This window comes from Amblyomma mixtum, unplaced genomic scaffold (genome assembly GCF_055824585.1).
Source record: "Amblyomma mixtum isolate Tamu unplaced genomic scaffold, ASM5582458v1 scaffold_13, whole genome shotgun sequence".
In the NCBI taxonomy this organism is placed as follows: domain Eukaryota; kingdom Metazoa; phylum Arthropoda; class Arachnida; order Ixodida; family Ixodidae; genus Amblyomma; species Amblyomma mixtum.
Window position 1 is genome coordinate 1,935,001 of NW_028317662.1, and position 21,907 is coordinate 1,956,907.

At 49.8% G+C, this 21,907-nt stretch overlaps 1 protein-coding gene across 1 annotated transcript in view; it reads right to left on the minus strand.

Moving 5' to 3' along the window:
• LOC149324876 (atlastin-3-like) overlaps nt 1-21,907 on the minus strand; it is a 53,111-nt gene that overhangs the window by 16,507 nt on the left and 14,697 nt on the right. The window contains exons 2-9 of the mRNA XM_089565224.1: nt 19,476-19,803; nt 19,207-19,419; nt 18,899-19,135; nt 18,685-18,849; nt 18,578-18,634; nt 18,446-18,517; nt 18,239-18,385; nt 7,256-7,753 (exon numbers count right to left, since the gene is read on the minus strand). Of these exons, the coding sequence (XP_089421350.1) occupies nt 7,268-7,753; nt 18,239-18,385; nt 18,446-18,517; nt 18,578-18,634; nt 18,685-18,849; nt 18,899-19,135; nt 19,207-19,419; nt 19,476-19,796 (1,698 nt within the window). The 5' untranslated portion in view covers nt 19,797-19,803 and the 3' untranslated portion in view covers nt 7,256-7,267. The remainder of the gene's footprint in view (nt 1-7,255; nt 7,754-18,238; nt 18,386-18,445; nt 18,518-18,577; nt 18,635-18,684; nt 18,850-18,898; nt 19,136-19,206; nt 19,420-19,475; nt 19,804-21,907) is intronic.

The following is a 21,907-nucleotide window of genomic DNA, read 5'->3' on the forward strand; positions in this document are numbered from 1 at the left end:
ATAAATATTTAAATACCTTAGCTGCCCATCTGTTATCGTCCAATTTCCTCAGGCGTTCTTCATATAGTATTTTACTCTTAGCTTCCCGTGCCTCGAAACGATGCCCAGCCCATATCCCCCTTGTACTGCCTCGTTTGTGGTTTTGCCGTGGGCACCTAGTGCTAATCTTCCAACAGCTCTCTGATTTACGTCTAATCTCGACTGAACTTCTGCCCTTAAGCACAGAACCGCATTGCCGAAAGTAAGTCCCGGCACCATTATTCCTTTCCAAATACCTCTTAGTACTTCATATTTGTTGTACCCCCATAATGCCCTATGTTTCATTATCCCGGCGTCTCTTCGTCCTTTTGCCCTAAGAGCCTGTTCATGCTTTTCCGTGTATAATCTTCCCTTCGTTTAGCCATATCCCGAGGTATTTGTATTCGGCCACTTTGGGTATTTCGTGGCCTTGTATTTGTAAGCACCTGATCAGTTGTATCTTTAAAAATCATCACACCTGATTTAGTTGCGCTAAAACTGAATCCTAGAGCGTGTCCTTTCGTCTCCACAGCAATTAACCAAATTTGTAAATCTTCCTGGCTATCTGCTAACAGTACAATATCGTCCGCATACATTAAACCCGGGAGTCGCTGCTCAACTACATTTCCGCCTAATCTGTACGATAGATTATAACCCAGATTACTTTCTTCTAGCCTTCTTTCCATATTTATCACGTAAAGCATGAACAGCAGCGGTGATAGAGGGCAACCTTGCCTTAATCCTTTGTGCACCCCTACAGTTGTGGTACTTTTTTTCCCTTCCCATGTAATTTCAACTTCATTATCTCGGTAGATTTCCTGTAGAAAATCAATTACCTCATCACCAATACCTAAATCTTTCAATATGCTCCACAGGAGTTCCCTGTTCACGTTATCGTATGCACCGCTTATGTCTAGAAAGGCTATAAACAGAGGTCTATTTTCCGCCTTAGCTATTTCTATGCATTGGGTAAGCACGAACAGGCTATCATCTAACCGCCTACCCCTTCTGAACCCATTCTGAAGTTCTCCGAGTATCCTATTCCCTTCTACCCATGACTGCATTTTTAATTTCACCGCCTGCATTGCCAGCCTGTACATAACAGATGTTATCGTAATCGGACGGAAGGATTTTATGTTCATCTTATCTCCTTTCCCTTTATAAATCAAATTCATTTTACTCTGTCTCCAGCTGTGCGGAATTTGCTTATTTGTTATGACTGCCTCCAATGCTTTTATCAGCGCGTCCTTGCTTCTTGGGCCAAGTTCATTAATCAGCTTAATTGGAATTTCGTCTATCCCTGCGGATGTGGTTTTAGGAATATTCGCTTCCGCCTTTTCCCAGTTAAGACTAGTCAGTTCTAAGCTGTTCTCTTTTGTGCTGTCCTGTGTTGCCGCCTCACTTGGGGAGATTACCCCATTGGCGTCGCTAAAAGACGCAGCTATAAATGACGTAATGTAGTCCACAGCATCGTCTCCCTCCAAACATTTTCCCTCAGCATCTATAATCTGTTCCTGCTTTCTTTGATTTGTTTTTCCCAACCAGCTTATATGGTTCCAGAATTTTCTTGGCCCCCCTTTATTTGCCTCGCGAACTTCAGCCAGCCATTTATCAGAGGACTGCTTTATTTTAGCCTGGACTAGGACCTGAACTTGCTGTTTCTTTTGTCGATAAGATTCCCATTTTTTTCCTGTCCCAACTGATTAGTGCGACACCACACGGCGTATACTTAGCCGTTTCTACCCCAGTAACTTCTCATTGAGTGTGCCCAAGTGACGTGGGCGGGATGGGGACACTTCAATCGCCAAAAGTTTTTTTTGCGCAGAAAGACGGCACTGACACGAGACGGCAGTACGATGGCTCGTATTGTAGTCTTGTCTGTGTATCGTCTTCTTCCGCAGAAAACTTGTGGCGAATGAACAATCCTACTAACTATCCTGACATTAACTCTTACTAAAGATAAGGGGATATATGGGGTGCGGAGGGGTGCAGTCCCGGTTTGTTTTCTTTATTTGTTGCTTTCTCCTCGCTGCTCAGAAGTTTGGGGGGGGGGGGAAGAGGAGCATAGTTTTAATCTCTGATATCTTGGTTGCTAATGAAGCTACCTTAAAATTTTTTTCGGTGCTTTGAGGAGTAATGAAATACCGATCTCTCGTGCGCTTATTCTAATCTAAGTATATATCACTTAATTGTCGCTTTAAGGTTACACCAGAGCAATTAATACATTCGCATATCTCTCCACTAGACGCTTGCAGTTTCTGTGCGAGCATTAGCCACTCGGTCCAAGCGCAAGAAAACCTTGAAACGCAAGATTTTGTTACGAATTGGATTATTAGACCACTCCTGCCGATACGTCCATTACAAGTTCTTACAAAATCCTTGAGTTGACGCAAAATTATTGGAATAAACGCTAGCCGTTGGTTTTCTGTGGTAGTCAACTACTCACTGCGAGGACAAAATTTGGAAGCAATGTTTTTCAACCGATCGGATATTTAAGCCACCGCCACCAAAATTTTTTAGCTGTATCGTGCAATATTCCACAGCTTCCTCACAATTAAGAGTCATGTCCGGTAAAGGTGTACTTGGACGACCAACTGACATCGCTGCGGCTGGAAATGTAAGCCCTGTGCGCTTTTTGTGTGACCGAGATATTTTTTTACTCCTCTTTTGGGTCTAACAACATTCACATAAAAAAGGTGCTCTCAAATGTGGCTCCTTATTCAGGTATGAAGTATGAAAGCTTAGAAAGGAATCTTGTGTCATTTGCTGCTGAGGTGTCTGCCACTAACTTGTTACTTGGCATTCTGAAGCATAACAATGCCTCATGTGGCATAGTAATGCAAGTATTCGGGCATATTGTAAATAGGGTCAACCATGTTTAATAGTAAGCTGGTTAGCTACTTTTTTGGCTTTTAATATATTATATATATTTGACACATTATTGAAGTTGTTTCGTGATATTTATACGTAATTTCTTGAAATATGTGGTTTGGTAGTTGTGTAAAATGAACAGCGGTGCCTTTCAGCAAGGAAGGTAAGCTCATGCCCAGCATCATGCAAAAGCCCTTTTTCTCCTGCCTACCCTTATGGGCATAAATTTGATCAAATTAAGGCTTTTTTTTCACAGTTTTTCTCGATCGTTTTTTTCTTTCAGCAGTTTGTGGAGTTTTGCTCTTTTTTGTTTTCTTATCTTCTTATCGTTTTGCTTTGGGTTTTCATTTTTCACTTTTCTCTACTTTTGTATTGGTGTACCGTATATATCCTAGATGGTTTTCAAGCAACAAACTTGTTTTTAGCCTGCTCGTCATTTTATTTTACTTCACCTGAGGGCTTGAAATTCTCCGTAGGTTTTTGTTCTGATGTCAAAGTCTTTTCCTTGAATGTTATAGCGTTCGTGGAGGATGCTGCTATTTCTGCCTCGTTTCAAGGGACGGCTAAACGAAGTTTGCCGCGCTCTGAAGCGCGAAACTTAAAATCCATCACAATCAATTTTTGTATCTTATATGAGCAGGATCCACGCTACAGCCACGCTCCACCTCCGTAGGAGCGCTAAGCACAGCGTAGGCGGCGAGCGGTCAGCCAAGGGCTCGGTCATCCGTCTAAATAGTCATCCATCATCTAAAGCGGCATTCCGACCTGGTTAATTTAATGCCTGGTTTTCTGGTTTCCTTCGCTTAAACAGAAACGTCACTAAGGAGTGCAGGACGAGTGGGAGCGAGTCCCTGAATTCACGCACTCCCACTGCCTGCGCTGACAATCCTTCAAGTATGTTATTGGCACGTGTAGCTCGTTCAAAGATGTCCCATTATGCGGAGCTGTCTTCTCGAACATCATTGGGAGCAATTATTTCGCCTTTCATTGCCACATAAAAGACAAGTTACGGAGTCCATCCGTACTGTTCATAGACAGTATGAACCCTCAGAACAGAATACTACTCTGCTCGGGTCCTTACGTGGCGATGACTGGCATTAGTGAGTGTCGGTGATTGTTCGATTGCGCTTAAGCGTGCTATAGTTCCTTGCTTCGAGATTCTGCTCGGTTTCTATTTTCTATTTGTTAAAATGAAACGGTATATGGCTGTTGCTTAACCTAAACGATAATATGTGAAGCTAAGTGTACGTATGTATGCGTGTCTATTAGTCCGTCGCGCGCCCTTCGACGATTCCTGGGCGGCCCTGCTGCCAAACCACTTACGGTCACAAACTACGCAGGACTCATTTGTCAGCGAGGAAAACACCGCACTTTTATACTACAGTTATCAACCGGGTGGAGAACACTGCACTATTTCGATTTAGTGTTCACTCATTCTTACACCGGCTGTGGGACCTTTGAGACGCTTATAGAACCGACGTGGAGAGCGAAGATACCAAGAGGAGTTGAGAACTTTGCATGCAAGCATTAAACTTCATGTCCAAAAAGTATTTCATGGCGCCGTTTTGTGAAGCCGTTCGGTGCCTTTCAAATCAAGACAGAATGTCTTCGATTCGTTATCACAAGTTGACATGGTACCCAAACTAATGGTTTGAATGAGGAAACTGAAATATACGCGCAATAGGGAAACATTTTCTCTTTAGTCTGGAGGAGGCTTAAGTTCTCCGCTTTAATGGGCTAACTAGGAACGCAACGCATAGTACTATTTGCCTTTCGGCGTTTATCTTCCTCCATCTGTATGTGCAACACGTCGGAACCGGTTCGCCGATGCAACTGCTGCCGCCTGTTCGGAGCTCTATTTGAAACTTCGAAAATACCAGCTATGGCTTACTGAACTTCCTTTACGCTCATGTCCAATACCGGGTTAAAAAGAAATTTCTCAGTATTAGAGACATTATGGGTCATGCTTGTGAAGGGCAGGGAAGACATGCTCTTTCATACGTATCATAACTTGAAGACGCCCTCTACCCCTGTCGACCTCTGCTGAATCATTAAATGGCAATTCACTCAAGTTACCCTGTATTAAATGGATGGGACCTTTCCACAACTCCAGAAGCTGCTACCACCATTGCGAATTGTTTCGTGTGTAGATTTTGATTAATTTTTTGTCCTTGAATCTTTCACACAGTTTTCTGCGATGCACTTGCACTACGTGCACTAGGTAAATATGGAGCTTCAGCGCACTGTTTTTCTTTCCTCGCGGTTGTTTTGCCATGTTATGCACTACGTTGTCTTCTATTTATGGGTGCATCAAGTTAGGTATACAGCACAATTTTGTGCGCTAGCAGTTTTACTGGTCATACCCGCTATATGCCACTGTCTGCTGCTATCTGCTGCTGTCTGCCTGCTGCCTTTCTGTCTCTCTCTCTCTCTCTGTCTCTGTGTAGGTCTGCCTGCCTCTCTGCATTCCTGTCTGCCTGCCACCCAGTTTGCCTGCCTGTCTCTCTGTCTGACTGTCTCTCTCTCTCTCTCTGCCTGCCAGTCTGTCTGCTAGTCTGCCTGCCAGTCTGCCTGCCTGTCTGTCTGCCAGACTGCCGGTCTGCCTGTCTGCCTGTGTGCCTGTCTGCCGGTCTGCCTGTCTGCCTGTATGCCGGTCTGCCAGTCTGCCGGTATGCCTGTCTGCCTGTCTGCCTGTATGCCGGTCTGCCAGTCTGCCGGTATGCCTGTCTGCCTTTCTGCCTGTCTGCCAGTCTGCCAGTCTGTTTGCATGCCAGTCTGTCTGCCAGTCTGTTTGCCTGCCAGTCTGCCTGTCAGTCTGCCAGTCAGTCTGTCTGTCAGTCGGCCTGTCTGTCTGCCTGCCTCTCTGTCTGTCTGCCTGCCAGTCTGTCTGCCTGCCAGTCTGTCTGCCTGCCAGTCTGTCTGCCTGCCAGTCTGCCCGGCTGCCAGTCTGTCTGCCTGCCAGTCTGTCTGCCTGCCAGTCTGTCTGCCTGCCAGTCTGTCAGCCTGCCAGTCTGTCTGCCTGCCAGTCTGTCTGCCTGCCAGTCTGTCTGCCTGCCAGTCTGTCTGCCTGCCAGTCTGCCCGGCTGCCTGTCTGCCTGTCTGCCAGACTGCCTGTCTCCCTGCCTCCTAAAGGCTGCTCACCTGCCCACTGGGTGGAGGGCATCCTGCTCACTATGTCAGGCAGCAGCCCATTTAATTGTCAGAAGCTGCCCGTGAAGGCCAACCTGGGTCGAAACCCAAACCAAGAAACCCAATTCCCTCCGATGGCAACACCTCCCATAGCACCTCTCTTGTGCCACTGCCCCACAACTCATCTGCCTATCGGGTGCCTTACTTGCAAGGTGTTACCGGTGGGCATGTGAGCGGTGGCAGAGCAGAACAGAGGGGCTAAAAATTAACATGCAGAAAACCAAAGTAATGTTCAACAGCCTAGCAAGGAAACAGCAGTTCGCAGTTGGTAGCTAGGTGCTGGAAGTAGTAAGAGAATATGTCTATTTAGGGCAGGTAGTGACCGCTGATCCAGATCATGAGAGGGAAATAACTAGAAGAACAAGAATGGGGTGGAGCGCATATGGCAGGTTATCTCAGATCATGAATGGCAGTTTGCCAATATCCCTCAAGAATAAAGTCTACAACAGGTGTATCCTACCGGTACTCACCTATGGAGCAGAAAATTGGAGGCTAACAAAGAGGGTTCAGCTTAAGTTAAGGACAACGCGCGTTAATGATATCCTAGTCGCAATCAAGAGGAAGAAGTGGACTTGGGCAAGGCATGTACTGCGAAGGCAAGATAACCACTGGTCCTTAAGGGTAACGGAGTGGATTCCAAGGGAAGGCAAACGTAGCAGGGGGCGGCAGAAAATTTGGTGCGCCGATTAGATTAAGAAATTTTCGGGAATATGGTGGCCGCGGCTGGCGAAGGACAGGGTTAATTGGAGAGACATGGAAGAGGCCTTTGCCCTGCAGTGGGCGTAGTCAGGCTGTGATGATGATGATGATGTGAGCAGTGGCGCAGGGCACGTGCTATGACAGGTGTTGACATGTCCTTTCAATTTTGCCTGAAATAACACACACCAAAAACCACTGTCACCTTGCAGAGCAGCGCTGCACCGAAACACATCATGATAGCCCACATATCCGCATTTGGGCTAATTACCGAAATCGACAGATATTTTTTTTAAATAGAAGAAACTTACAGTAGCCTTAGAAATTTCGCCTTTAGGTTCATAGCCTGATCCTAGAGAGATCACGTTGTTCAGCTTTAAGCCGCCTGACAAATGTTGTATCAAGTTGTACTAGCTGAATGGGTCTCAGGTAACCATACTTGTAATACTGAAGGGATACCTCGCAAAAGACTGATACTCACCCGTGAGGGATTTCATATCAAATCTTCCAGCACACGGAGGCCAAAGTCCAAGCCCCACTTTATCAGGGGGCAAATGAATGGCACTGACTCTAAAGACTTCCTCAGAATCGCAAAGATGTTGGTCTTCCCGCCCTGTTCTATCTCCCATCCGGAGGCTTCCCTGCGGGCAGCACTTTCCTCTTCCTTCCTTTTCTGGGCTTCCTCGAAGGCGGCCTTTTCTTCAGCGAGCCTCTTCTCAAGGGCTTCCCTTTCTTCTCTGATCTTTTTCTCCAATTTCTCATAAGCGGCTTTTTCCTCTTCCCTCATTTTCTCGGATGCCTGAAGGGCTGCAAGTTCCTTTCTGTACCTTTTCTGGGATTCCTCTAAGGCTTCCCTTTGCTCTTTCATCACCTTCTCGAAGGCTTCCTTTTCCCTTCTACTCTCTCTCTCTAATTCCTGAGAGTTCTTCCTGTTCTCAGTGTTAGCTTCGACAAATGCGACGGAGTATTCGTTGATGGTCTGCAAGGAAATACGTGAAGGTTAGTTCGCTATTGTTCAAGAATCACAATAGTTGCACATTTCTTACCTCCCGCAATGGCTCAGAGGTTAAGGCGCTCGTCTACTTAGCCTAGTACGCCGGGCCCGAACCCGAGCGCGGCGCCGTGTTTCAATAGAGCCTAAAAGCAAAAGGCGCCCATTTTCTGCGTGATGTCAGCGCACGTTAAAGATCCCCAGGTGGTAGAAGTTATTCCGGAGCCCTCCACTACAGCTCCTCTTTCTTCCTTTCTTCTTTCACTCCCTCTATATCCCTTCCCTTGCGGCGTGGTTCGAATGTCCACCAAGATATGTGAGGCAGTTCCTGTGTCATTTCTTTTCCTCAAAACCAAGTTTCATTTTCGTTTCACGCTTGTTCGCCAACGCAGAAGCAGCCAATTTCAGTAAGCACGGGGCAGGATTTCATGATGGCGGTTTGAAGTCAAAAAGCGACGACGGCTATATGGACGCCGTAGTGAAGGGTTCCGGAAATTTCGACCACCTGGGGTTCTTTAAGTGCACTGACAATTTACACGGGCCCCTAGCATTTCGCCTCCATCAAAATTCGAACGCCACGGCCGCGATCGAAGTCGCGTCTTTCAGCTCTCCAGTTGTTGTTGTTGTGACTGCAGGAAGGATGAAAAGTAAAGTGCACTGGCCTGCCCACTGACTCGAGATGAGCTACAATCGCCGCCATGTGCAGACAGAAGAGAGTTCAAAGATGTGATAGGAACGATTGAAAGAACAGACGCGCGTACATACAACCGCGTCCGCCAAAGTGACGACGCCGGCTGCAACAGATACCTCTGGCCCCTCGGTGTCAGAGAGGGAGGTAGCGTCGGTGGCGGGACGGGTTTGCATACCACGTCGGCTCCGTAACAGATCGCAATCAATTGCGATACATCAACTTTTCCCCCTGTAAGCCTGATATCATCGTTTCCAAGAACATCAGCGCCACCCGTTTACACCACGTTTGTTAAGGAAGAGTCAATTTTTGAGCAATTTGCGGTCCTTTGAAAGTTTCGCCACGCCGGCGGTGGAGCTAAGCCTACTGGCGCCGGGGCCCGTGATAGCCCCGGTCGGGGATCGTCGGCTCTCGCGGCTCCAACTGAAGTCACTACATACGACCCACAGACATTGCAGATCGTAAGAATGAACACGACTCAAACCGAGGATACGACTCAAGCCGAGGCACCTCTACCAAACTAGGACGAATACCTCCAGCATATGGTCCGCGTCTGGCGCGGAAAGAAGAACGCAGCGGTGGCATCGAGGGCCGCCGGTGCTGGTGCCGCCCAGAAATAGGCGCCGGCCGCTCTGCGCATGCGCACCGTGGTATTGCGCTGAACGCGGCCTCGAAGCGCTCCAAGCAACTCCGGTGGCGGCCGCAGGACACGCCACGCATCGAAAGCGACAATGTCATCGTGGTGCTGAAACTGCGAAAGACGCTCGACCTCAAGTAAAATTTTGGTCCTGGACAAGCCAGCGCTGCAATCCGCAGCATCCTCGGGGACGACGCAAATTCGGGACTTTCGGTGTGGCCCGTTTGGGACCAAAACGGGCTAGTTAGTGCGCTCAAATCAGTCGACGCCGCGGAGAAGCTACTCCAAGATATTATGCTGCCGATCGGGGACCGCGAGCTACCATTCCCGGGACACCCCAAACTCTCCAGTGAGTTCTGTCGGGGCGTCGTGACTGTCTCGCCAGACGAAACGTCCGAAACCGTGAAACGCAAACTCAGTGCGGAACCAAATGTGGGGTCTGCGCACAAGCTGAGGGCACCCCTGTTGCGGTGATCACCATCGCGGAGACCAAGGTACCACCGACGGTGTTGTACAGCTACGAACGGCTCCCCCTTCGCCTGTATAGAAGACAGTGCCTGCATGCCACCGATGTGGCACAGTGTGCCATCGGGTCAATCCATACCTGCGACCGCTGCCCAGGCGCTGCAGACGCTACGGAGTCCACGTTCCTGGTGCCACACTGACAGCCCAGCTGAACGTTAGTGTATTCCGAGCAGCCTCATCTGCGCAAGTGGCCACCCAACCGGAGCTCCCGGCCGTGTCAGGCGATTCCGGAAAGCCATCAAATTGGGCTCCCCACCCGTACGGCTGCGGGTGCGGGGTACGGCTCCGGGACGGGACCCCATAACAAAGAACCTGATGGCGAACCTACCGGACTGTGGCCAGCGTGTACTCCCTCCCGAATGGAAAACGTCACGTGTGACGCTTATCCCTAAAACAGGTAAGGCCGTGAATACGGACAACTTGAGGCCCATATCACTGACCTCGTGTGCGGGCAAGTTTACTGTCGGCAGATATAAAATTTGTCCTCCTCCTCCTATGGAGACGATGGTACGGGATCGCCTCTCTCCATACCTGGAGAGCAAGGGCTTCTTTGCAGTCACCATGTTCGGGTTTCGCCCGCACATGTCTGCACAGTATGTCCTCCTCCAGCTGCACAGGGACGCAACACGACCCACAACTATGCAACACAATGACAAAGCCATCCTCGCCCTTTATCTGAAAGGGGCTTTCCACAATGTTAAACATGGCAGCATCCTGCCGAACTTGAGTTCTGCCGATTGTGGGGCTAGGGCCTACGGGCATGTAAGAGATTTCCTGACTAATCACCAGGCCTTTCTTCGCATTGAGGACGAGGAATATGGCCCTTACATGATGAGAACACGGGGTACACCTCAAGGAGCGGCGGTGTTATCACCGCTCCTGTTCAACATAGCTATGATGCGCCTCCGGAACCAACTGGCCCGGGTGGAAGGCATTCAACACGCATCATATGCAGATGACATTATCATCTGGACCACCGAAGGGAGCCTCGGAAACATGCAGGCCGCTTCCGTACCCGACGCGTTGGTATTGACTACGGACTCCAATGTGCTCCAGCAAAATCACAGCTTGTGCATGACAGAGCGAACCCAGAGGATAGGACTTCAATTGATGTGTAAAAAGCTACTGTACATTCCGTCTTTCTCACCCCCCCCCCCCCCCTTTTATGCACACGGGGTTGTGGCAGTGTTCTTCAGGAAGTCGTAGCCCTAGGCGAAAAGGCATTACATGCATATGAGTGCCTAGCATATAATTCCCTAGCGGCAGGTAGTAGGTCTTGCTGCACTTTGCGGGAGTACGTACAGGTGCACTGGTGAAACCAGTCAAGCAAGTCACTACTAGACTTCTGCGCGTGGAGTGTGCAAACACTTCTGTGCCATGCTCAGGTGACAATGCTTATGGCGTGTTTTTTCCAACCTTCAATACCAGTGCCGCAAACTCGTATTGATATTCAGTTGCAGTTGGCGCATGCAATACTGCTGCCAAAACGCACACGCTCTTGCGACTTGCCGCTTTTTCTGTGGAACTGTCAAAGCCTCATCAGCTGTTGGGAAAGTTTCAAATGCAGCCAGGGAAAGATTAAATACCAAGCATTTGCCTATACCTGCTCCCATGTTGTGGCTAGAGTGGTGGCAAGAACATTGCACTCTATACTTATGCTATTGACTGCATGGCAGTGATAGAGCCAATACTTGTCACAGGCGATGTAAGTATTGCCATGCAGAGTGGACACGTTGTGCACACTAGGCTGACGCTCACTAAACCACATGCTGCACCTTGCTCTGTTATCTACACATCTAATGGACATCCCACGCGCGCCGCCTGCTAAACCGCTTACACATCCAACACGACTGCACTCCGGAGGAGACGGAGCGTGTCCGAGAACTGTGGCGCCATAAGATCTGGGTCTCTACGCTGCCCCGTAACATGGACACCGACACGCACGAAATCAGATGATAATCGCGGGCCGGCTGCCGACCCGGTGCCGACACGGCTGCCGACCCGGTGTATACTATGTAGATGTACAAGCGCCATCGCCCGCGGGATTTTACACGGCCCCTGTCGTTCACCAGGAAATGCACGTTGCTGGACTCTCCTTCCGGGGACAGAATTCAATGCGAGCCGAGGAAGTATCGACTGCGCTTGCTGCCGCCCAACACCGAAAAGAATCATTTGGGCTCCTGGCCACCGGGGGGTTACGAGGTAATGAGCCCGCTGACGCGGCTGCCCGAGCGCTTGCTCCTCCGGGCTCCTCATCCCAGCTCTTCTAGCTTGGCGCAAACCAGCCGCTGCTGCGGTTCAGGGAAATCATAAGACATTATAACAATAACCACCGCCTTTTCCGGGGCCCTGCAAAGGGGTTGAGTAAGACGGAGGAGCGAACTTTAAGGCGCCTGCAGACTGGTACTCTACTCTGTCCTGCAATCAACAAACATTATGATCCTAACACGAATGGGCGGCGCCCGTACTGGGGCGAGACCTGTGATGTCTTCTACATGGTGTGGATACTCAAAATTCCCACCTCCCCCCTTCTCCTACCTCTTCCCTAGAGGCATGGGAGACTGCCCTCAACTGCTCCTCGCTTGAGTCCCAAAGGACTCTGGTGAAACGAGTGTCAGGGGGGCCTCATTACGCGGTGTCCCTGACCAAAGAACTAATACAGAAAGCAGTACAAACACGCTCATTTATCACTTTGGTGCATGTCAGTTATTGCTTATTGATGACAGGTTATTTGTTCCTTACCATGAGTAAAGCTGAAAACAAAAATCGCGCTCGGCAAACGTAAGTCGGCCCGAATATGAAGAAGCCTTGCCCCGGAATTGCATAGATGTCCAACATTCTCTGACAAAAAATTAGATAATGAAAAAAATGTAAGGTCCTGGTACAGAAATATTGATGGTATTGGTCCATTCTTCCGATATACAGAAAAAACTTTCTTTTATAGTGCTTCCATCTCTCGCATCGAGCAGTTAAGACTGCCACAGAAAACAAATGGAGGACGCTTTGGTCGACACCAAAAACGTTAATAGCAAAAAAAAGCCAACTAGCCAATTGGAGACCTTCGTATATATTGAAAATTATACTAATATCTTACAGTATATGAAAACAACTGTGCTCACAAACTCTTTCCTATTCAAAAGTGTTTTTGTCCAAGATTGTTGGGTATAAACCCGACAGCCAAATGACTTATTTAGCTGCTCGAAGTTAACACTACACCAATTTGTTTTGTAATGGGAATGACCGGCATCCGTTCACGCGGTGCGACGAAGAGGTGAACGAAGTGCTGTGCTGGTTCCGGAGTGACTCCTGGGTGTGTGCCTGCCGTGACGCGTCTTCGATCAATGGCCTCCGACCTGAGCTTCGAGGGCGCACCCGTACACTTGGTGGAGGTGCGGGCTAACGTTCCGCTCCTAAGTTCCAGGTTGAGCACTGGGACAAGGATCGAAGCGTGAACCCTTCGATGTCAGAGACTGACAAAGTTAACAACATTCTAAAAGGGATAGCCGATGGCGCTTTCCAAATGCTCCTGGCGAAGAATCCCACCTCCGTCAGTGCCGTCATCGAGCTGTGCCTTGACAAGTTGCGCAAGCAACGCGCTTCCACGCGGCAATCTGGTGCGCCTACCGAGCGTCTTCCTAGCTTGGCCCTTGGTCCCTCGCCTTCGGAGCAATCACTCTTCATGGAGCGCGCCAAAGATTTTATACGAGAGCAAGTCGCCCGCCAGCTTTCTCTTCTCCATCACGTTCCAGACCTTGTCTGCCCTACTGCCGACCTCGCGCCCTCCCTTGCGCCGACTATCCGTCGTGTTGTTCAGGAACAGGTCGCTGCCGTCCTGCCATCCAGCCCCGCCTCCTCCTGTCGCAGCACCACTCACCTATGCTGAAGCCGTCACCCGGACACCGGGCTCGCTTGCCTCCCTCACGTATCGCAGCAGCCCTGCCTATTCTGCTCCACTCCAGTCCATGCCACTTCCCCCAGCCTCGTTTTCTCGAACACGACGACACCATACGAACCCTTGGCGCACCGCCGATAATCGGCCCATCTGCTACGCTTGTGGGCTTCCAGGGCACGTCGCCCATCTCTGCCGTCAGCGCTTGCCTCGCTCTGGGGAGGCTGTGCAGCCGTACGGATACGATCACGAGCCGCCCTAGACCAATGGCTCTTCTGGCTCGTCTACGCCTCGCCCCCAGTATTATATTCGCCGCTCGCCTTCCCCTCGCCGCCGTTCAATTTCCCCAATGCTTCGGCGACCGGAACCCCTCCGAGAGGAAAACTAGCTGCCGCAGTTCCGGAGGCAAGAACTGCGTCTTTTTCGAACTCGCCAAGTCCTCCGTTTCCTCCCGCCAACGTAATTCAGGCGATTGACAAAGGTGTCCATGTTCTCGCGCTCGTTGACACGGGCGCTGCCGTGTCTGTGATTAGTGACTCTCTTCGCCGCAATATTCATAAGGTGACGACGCCCCTGTCTGACCTTTCGCTCCGTACGGCCAGCTCACAGCCCATCCACCCCATCGCAGACTGCACGGTACGAGTTTCTGTCAACGACGTAGCATATCTCATCGAGTTTGTTGTGCTGAGTGCGTGCTCGCACGATGTCATCCTAGGATGGGACTTCCTCTCAACCCGCCGTGCAGTGATTGATTGTGCTCGTGCTGAACTCGCGCTATCTTCCGTCTGTCAAGTTGCCTTGTGCGACCTGCCTGTGACCTCCGCTAAACTTCTCGTAGCTGCCGACACCGATATCCCTCTCTTCTCTTCTGCCCTCGTGCCGCTCCTACTTGACTCTGCCTTCACCAGCCCTGTTCTCTTCACACCCACCACAGCCGCCCCCCGCCGTCACCGTCTTCTGATTCCTTTCGCAGTTCTCGCGATTTCCCACGGTCACTGTGCCATTTTGATTGCTCGTCCTCTCTCCTTGGCGGCGAATGCCTCGGTCGTATCGAAGAACTGGACCCTGCTCTTGCCTACGAGTTCTCCGATCACCGTGCCTGTCCCGAGGTTGCTCTCCTGGACATTTGTGCGACCACGCCCTATCCGCTTCCCGTCGAAGTCTTTCAACGCGCCATCGCTGCCGACCTTCCGCCCGCTCAACATGACCAGCTACTGACACTTCTCCAGCGCTTCAGCACGTCTTTCGACCTTTCACAACCTTCTTTGGGCTGTGCTTTTGCCGCCTCTCACGAAATCGACACAGGTACGCACGCACCCTTGCGCCAGCGACCGTACCGCGTCTCGCCCCCAGAGCTTCACAGAGCTTCAACAGAGCTTCTTGTCGGCAGCCCGAATCTGTCGTTTTGGTCCCCCGCTTGCGATGAATCATTCACCACTTTACGTCGCCTCCTGGTCTCCCCCCCCCCAATACTCCGCCATTTTGATCTCGACTGTCCGACCGAAATTCACAGTGACGCGAGCGGTGTGGGGTTGGGCGCAGTTCTTGCCCAACGGAAGTTTGGTCATCCGGAATGTTGTCGCTTACGCCAGCCGCGCCCTCACCAAGGCGGAATCTAACTATTCTGTCACAGAAAAAGAATGTCTCGCCATCATTTGGGCGATTGCCAAGTTCCGCCCTAACGTCTACGGCCGGCCGTTTTATGTCGTCACCGACAATCATGCTCTCTGCTGGCTGTCCTCGCTCAAAGATCCCTCTGGCCGACTTGCCCACTGGGCTTTACGTCTCCAGGAATTTGATATTCACGTCATTTATCGCTCTGGACGCAAGCACTCCGACGCCGACGCACTTTCCCGTTCTCCACTCCCTTGCGATACCGCCTCTGCCCTCATCTGTGCCTACAATTGCTCCTCGTCCGGTGTCCCTGATATGCTCTCCGAACAACAGCAGGATCCTTGGGTCAACTCCCTCCTCACCTTCCTGTCTAATCCCTCGCCACTTTCTTCGTCTCGGACTCTTCGTCGCCAAGCCCACCATTTTACCGTTCGTGATGGCCTCTTATACCGGCGAAACTACATCTCCAACGGGCGGAAGTGGCTCTTGGTGATTCCTCGCCACCTCCGTGCTGCGATCTGCGCCTCTTTCCACGCCGATCGACAATGCGGCCATGCCGGTGTATTGAAAACGTATGCTCGCCTGCGTCTTCGCTATTATTGCCGCGGTATGTACTCCTACGTCAGTACTTTCGGTCATGTACAGCCTGCCAACGACGCAGGAATCCTCCCCGCCACGACCCCGCTCCGTTGCAGCCGTTACCCTGCCCCGCCCGCCCCTTTGACCGCGTCGGCATTGATCTTTACCGTCCGCTTCTAACGAGTTCGGTTAACAACCGCCGGGTCATCGTGGCCGTAGAACACCTAACCCGCTACGTAGAAACGTCGCCTCTCCAATCTGCTACCGCACAGGATATTGCTTCTTTCATCCTACACCTTCTTGTTCTTCGTCACGAAGCCCCGAAAGAACTGCTCAGTGACCGTGGCAGTGTTTTTCTATCGGAAGTCGTCGCGGCGCTGCCAAAGGAATGCCAAATCGTTCATCGCTGTACCAGCGCCTATCACCCACAAACCAACGGCATCACTTAGCGGGTCAACCGCACACTCAGTGATATGCTCGCCATGTACGTTGATACCGCCCACTCCAACTGGGACAAAGAACTTCCTTTCGTAACCTACACCTACAATACGGCTACGCACACAACGACGGGATTCACCCCTTTCTTCCTCTTATATGGTCGCGAGCCTACATCAACCATGGACACCATCCTCCCCTACCGTCCTGAGCCTTCCGAGACCACATCCCTTTCCGAAGCTCACATGTATGCCGAAGCATGTCGACAACTTGCGCGCTCTTTCACCACACAACTCCAGTGGCACCAGAAGCACCATCGGGACCCCTCGGACCCTCCCGTGTCATATCCCTCCGGTGCGCTCGTTTGGCTCTGGGTGCCTTCCTCAACTCCCGGCCTCACCACGAAACTGCTTTCCCGCTATCACGGCCCTTACCGCGTTCTACAATTGCATAGTTGAGCCCCTTGACCCATCTCCGGATCATCGTCGCCGGGTGCGTGAAACTGTACACGTCGAGCGTCTGAAGCCCTAGTATGGCCCGACTACTCTTTCGTCCCCGTAAGTCGCCAGGATGGCTCATTTTCGCCGGGGAGGTAACTGTAATGGGAACGACCGGCATCCGTTCACGCGGTGGGACGAAGAGGTGAACGAAGTGCTGTGCTAGTTCCGGAGTGACTCCTGGGTGTGTGCCTGCCGTGACGCGTCTTCGATCAACGGCCTCCGACCTGCGCTTCGAGGACGCACCCGTACAATTGGTGTTTCTAATATCTGAGTCACGCGAAGCGTTTAAGTCTCGAAGAGGATGAGGAGAAAGGCAGAAGAGGAGGCGTGAGAGGGAAACATGAAACGCGAGAGAGAGTAGCTCGGATTTCACAGATGGCGTCCTGAAAGTGGCGTTTGCATGAGTTGGTTTGAGCCACTTCCGACCGTGTGCGCTGTGCTTACAGTCTACCATCAAGGGCAACGTTCTACTATCACCATGAAGGGTAAATGAGCAGTTTCACCTTTAAGCTTTGCTGCCATATCTAGTACTAGAAACGATATTCATTGCAAAATTTTGTAAAGAGTACAAAACGCTGATGTACAAACTGCGCACCTGCATTGTGCAATCGGACAATCTCTATCGCTATCAGCAGTATGGCCGTTAAGAAAACGACCGCACTGCAGTTTCAAAAATGCTCCTAAAGCTTCTACAGTATGCTTGCCCCATAAAACAGAGGCAAGGATGAGTTTTGCGCTTTCTGTTTGACCAAGTTGCTGAAGAGAAGCAATTGCCAACTGTAGCAGTTTTCTGCTCGCCGATCAAAATTATAACTGCTACAAAATACCTTGATAACATGAGCAAAATAAACCAATCATTCGTAAAATATTTCAGGTCTTAGAGAGATGGAATCATGGCTCGTTCGCGGTCCAATTAGTGGTTCACAGATTGTCGAGTGCCGCCTTGTTTATAGCAACAAAACTGGCGAACTTTGAGCGGTTCGGAACGAGATTACCAGCCTACAAAGATTGCACACAACCTGAGTTCACTGTTGAACTGTTATGTTCGGGGCATCGTTGTGGCACACTTGATGATCACGAAGTTCGAACCTGGTTAGAATTTATTCTCCATGCATGATCATTTGATTGTGCTCTCACGGCTGCACTCAGCTGTGGCAAAATGTGTATATGGTGCCATTTTTTATTGTAGGACATATTTATTATGCTGCTACCTAAAAAACAGTGGTCAGTGAGCCCGGTTAGGGCTGAGAAAACGAAGTGAGAAGCGAACGGCATACCAGTGGTTAGGCTTACATTATCAATTCACCTTACCGTAAATTTATTTTCCTTCTTTAGGGGAATAATTATTTTAAATCAAAGTGAAGGCTGCAAATATATTTTTCAGTACGTAAGATTATTTATTTGGTTGGAAATAAGTTGGGTAGGTCGCAACGGCACTTACGTATTGTTCTTTATTAATGTTGGTCGTTAGTGGCGGAACCAATTTTTCAAACGACGTTACAATAATTTTTCAAATCAAGAGCGCTGTAATAACGATATCTTTCATGTCTTACCTCCTCCAAAAAATTAAAAACATATGATGAGAAAAGCTCAAATTGAAACCCACCTTTAGGAGTGTCATCCTGTATTGCTGCTTCAAGTCGTCGCCACCCATTTTCAAGGCACTGTCGAAATGGTTAAGGGCTTCCTCGCGTCGCTCCTCGAGACATCTGGAGAGCTCCTCCTCGCTCAGCCACTTACCGCCGCAAAACATCTGAGAGTGTTGTGAGACTGTGAGCCTAAAGCCTCCCAAAAACAGCTTTGATTCACTTACCTTTCTCATGCCTCGCACATAAAACGCGCCAGCTTCTGCCAGAGCGTTTGCGTTCAGTGCCATGGCAGTCGCCTAAAAATAGATTAAAAAAACAAGTTCTGCAACCGCCATCCGCGGAATGTAAGTTCTCACCTCCAGCGCAGACTGAGGAGTGGGAATGTCGCCCTTCTTGAATGCCTCTCCATAGGCCTGCGCAAATACCTAATTGTGACACGCGTAAATAGCATGCATAGCTATACCTGAATTAAGACGAAGAGTTGCTGGCAAGTGATGTTAGCACCATTGATCCTTTTAGGTTGCAGCATTTTTGGGTGGGACACGCTCGACACAAAGTCCCCTAAGTGTTGTCTGAACTTGGGCGGAGCATCCGACAGGCATCCTTTGAAGTTCGGGTCCTCCGCCACCTGCGTGAGTAGTCGATTACTGCGTGCACATTAAAGAGTTACAACGTACCTCAGCTCCTGGATGAGGCATCAGAAAGCAGTTCATCTCCTTGAAAGAGGGCATAACACCTTCACGCAATTTGCGCAGCTCCTCAGGCGTATCTTCAGAAAACTTTAGGAATCGTTCTAGGTATTTCAGGCCCCCTTCTTCACCGAAGCTCAACTGGTGCGAATGGCTCCAATCCCTGATCAGAAACACCAGTTTCTGGAATGGTGCGTCAGTCACTTCCTGGAGTTCTCGTGCAGCCTGCACCACACAGCATTCGTAAATCTAGTGCTCCAGTGGCCCCCAGTGAGATTATATCCCGAGTTACGCACCTTTTGCACCAACTTTCCGTATTCGCAGAAGAATTGTAGATGCTGGAGGTCGTCCTCTCCAATGCGCTGCGAAAGATTGTAGATCTGGACTGAACTCAGCATTGTGCTAAGAGAAAATATCATCGCAGATTGCTTCATTGTGGAATTCCCGTCGAAGGTGCCCTGGGTGTCCATCAAGACCACAGCCACCTCCTCGCCTTCAGGTGTAGGAACCTGCACAGATATGTAGTCAGTCTTCCGAGATTCCTTAGCAGGATTGATATGCTTACCAGGAAAACTTCGCTCCAGAGGTTTATCCCCAGGGTCTCTCGCTCCCATCCTCCGCGCCAGGTGAATCCATCGAGTGTCCCGTCGGACTCGCAAAGCCAGTTGTCCCTGCATTGACTTCGCAGGCAGCGTATGAAGAAGTTAAGCAAGAAGGACTTCCCTCTCCGAAAAGCTCCAGCCACCGAGATCACAACCACGGGCTTGTCCTTGACTCGGTCGTCCAGTAATAGTTGTTTCAAGGCTGCCACATCGAGCTCCAACTCTTTATGGTCCTTGGATTTGAAGATAGGTACCTCATGGGAAGGGCCCGGTTCGTCCACCATCGCACACCTGTGATCATTCACTTGCATCAGACGATAATGCTGTGAAAAGTTCCTATTTCAAACAGAACACAAGGCTAATCAAAAACATACAGCTGTATTGCTAAACTGGTGATGCTTGTACGGGCGACTGCGTAGCTGGGAAGCGCCGATTTCTTTTGCCGAGCTGAGATCACAATGAGGAATTCCCGTTTTTTTCCAGGCAGCTACCGGCTGCTAGAGCTGGCCAAATGATGAACTCGCTGGAATTAAGCGGCCGATTTGAAATTGCTTCGAGAATTAAAGTCACGGTAACCTATTTCTGATCGATGCGCTATGAATTGTGATTTGCTGCCTATGACGTTAGGTGAGTGCTAAAGAACATGGTAACGAAAGGACACAACGAACGGGGCATTCAGTTTGCGAAGTGCTGCTTTTGTGTTTGTGACTTTAATAGTAATCAACCCATTTGCCTAGTGTCACGCCCACTACTTTCGTTGGTTCAATATTCTCAATCGACGTGTTTTCAGTCGCATTAAAGGGAAACGCGATCAGCTAAAATTTTTCGAAAGCGACATTTTGCAGGAATCGTAAGGAGCTTATGCTTAGTTTTCTTACAATCACGCTTGTATGTGTTTATTTAAACGAGCGCGAGTCGGTACAAGCACTTGAAAATGACCCAAGCCGCGTTCGTCTTATGATGTTTTGGCTTCCGTGGTCGGCTGATGGAAGTATCGGCTTTAAAACTGCTCAACCCTACATCTAGCAACCTCCGTTATAGTCAACCATCATTGCTGCTTAGGTTCGTGCGTATACATCATGCACCCTGATGTGGCATGGCTGCTGGGATCTCGCAGCGGCTTCTTTCCTTAACTGCTCTAATCTTTCGGGCGCTTTTCGGCTGGAATTGTAAAAAGAGTGGTTGCGTGATTGCAATCTTGATCGATGCTTAAATGAATGCCCCCAAGGATAGCCTCGACCGAGAAGGCGGGTAGCAGTGTAATATTTTGAATGGAACGGAATACACCCAGAAGCGGTCGAGTGTAAACACATCTATAAACGCCCAATTTGAAACATAAGAAAACATTTCCTTCCCTGTCGTCATATTCCTCATTAAACCATAATATGTCTCCGCCCTTGTGTTCTTGGCTTCTTGTAGATAGTGGCTTCAGGATGATCTCGTGCGTTTGCGGAAACTCACAGCCGGAACATCTTCACGCAGTAGTAACGAAGACTCCATATGCTATCGCATGCCTCGCTGCTTTGGTGCTGCGTCGAAGAGCACCCGGGCTGTTTCGCTCCTGTTTTCTTTCTCTGCTCGGCAGGAGATTGCATCAGGTGTGTGGCTCTTTATTTGAGACTTTGCGGTATTCAGATTCTTTCGAGAGTCTGCATTAAAGGCACCCTGCCTGCAGCGGTATTCATGAAAGTTTATGATTCATAAATCTTTTTTTCTAAGAGAAGTTTCGAGAAACGCCGCAGCTACCGGATTGTTTTCCACCCTTGGTGGCGGCCTTCAACGTAGCCTGTGATCTGAATGCAAGAGTATTTCTGCGTTTCGGGTTGACCGAAATGCGGCTATTGCGGTGGGGATCAAACGTCGTGCACGGTATCAGATCACGCGCTGCTGCCAAAGGAGCCAGTACGACAAGTGCTGTATGTAAGACTATTTTATTTCCACGCCAGTTCCGTGGTTCACTGTGAAAGTACAGCCCTCATGCAAAATTGCTTCTTTTATTTTTAGCCAGGCGGAACAGCTGGGTCACTATATCCACTCTCGCTTGGAGGCTTTAGCATAGACAATAGACGCATTGACGAGCCCGGCTGACAGCGACCAGCCGGTCTATAAGCCCTGGACGCCTATTTGTAAGTGAATGGACAACGGATCTGCGCTCTGAAGCGCACCTCAAAACAGTGAATCGCGGACGGTGCGAAACTTGCGAGTGACGGCAAAAGAGAATGGACAAACAGGGCTAACGCTCCGAGCAGGCCGCTACGCTGGCCCTGGCTATGACGGATAGTTTGGTACTGCCTTCTTCAGCGCAGATGTTTTGTTCCTTGCCTATGAGTTGTGGAGCTTGAACCCATATACATCATAGCGCGCCAAAAACGATGATGACAGACGAGGAAACAAA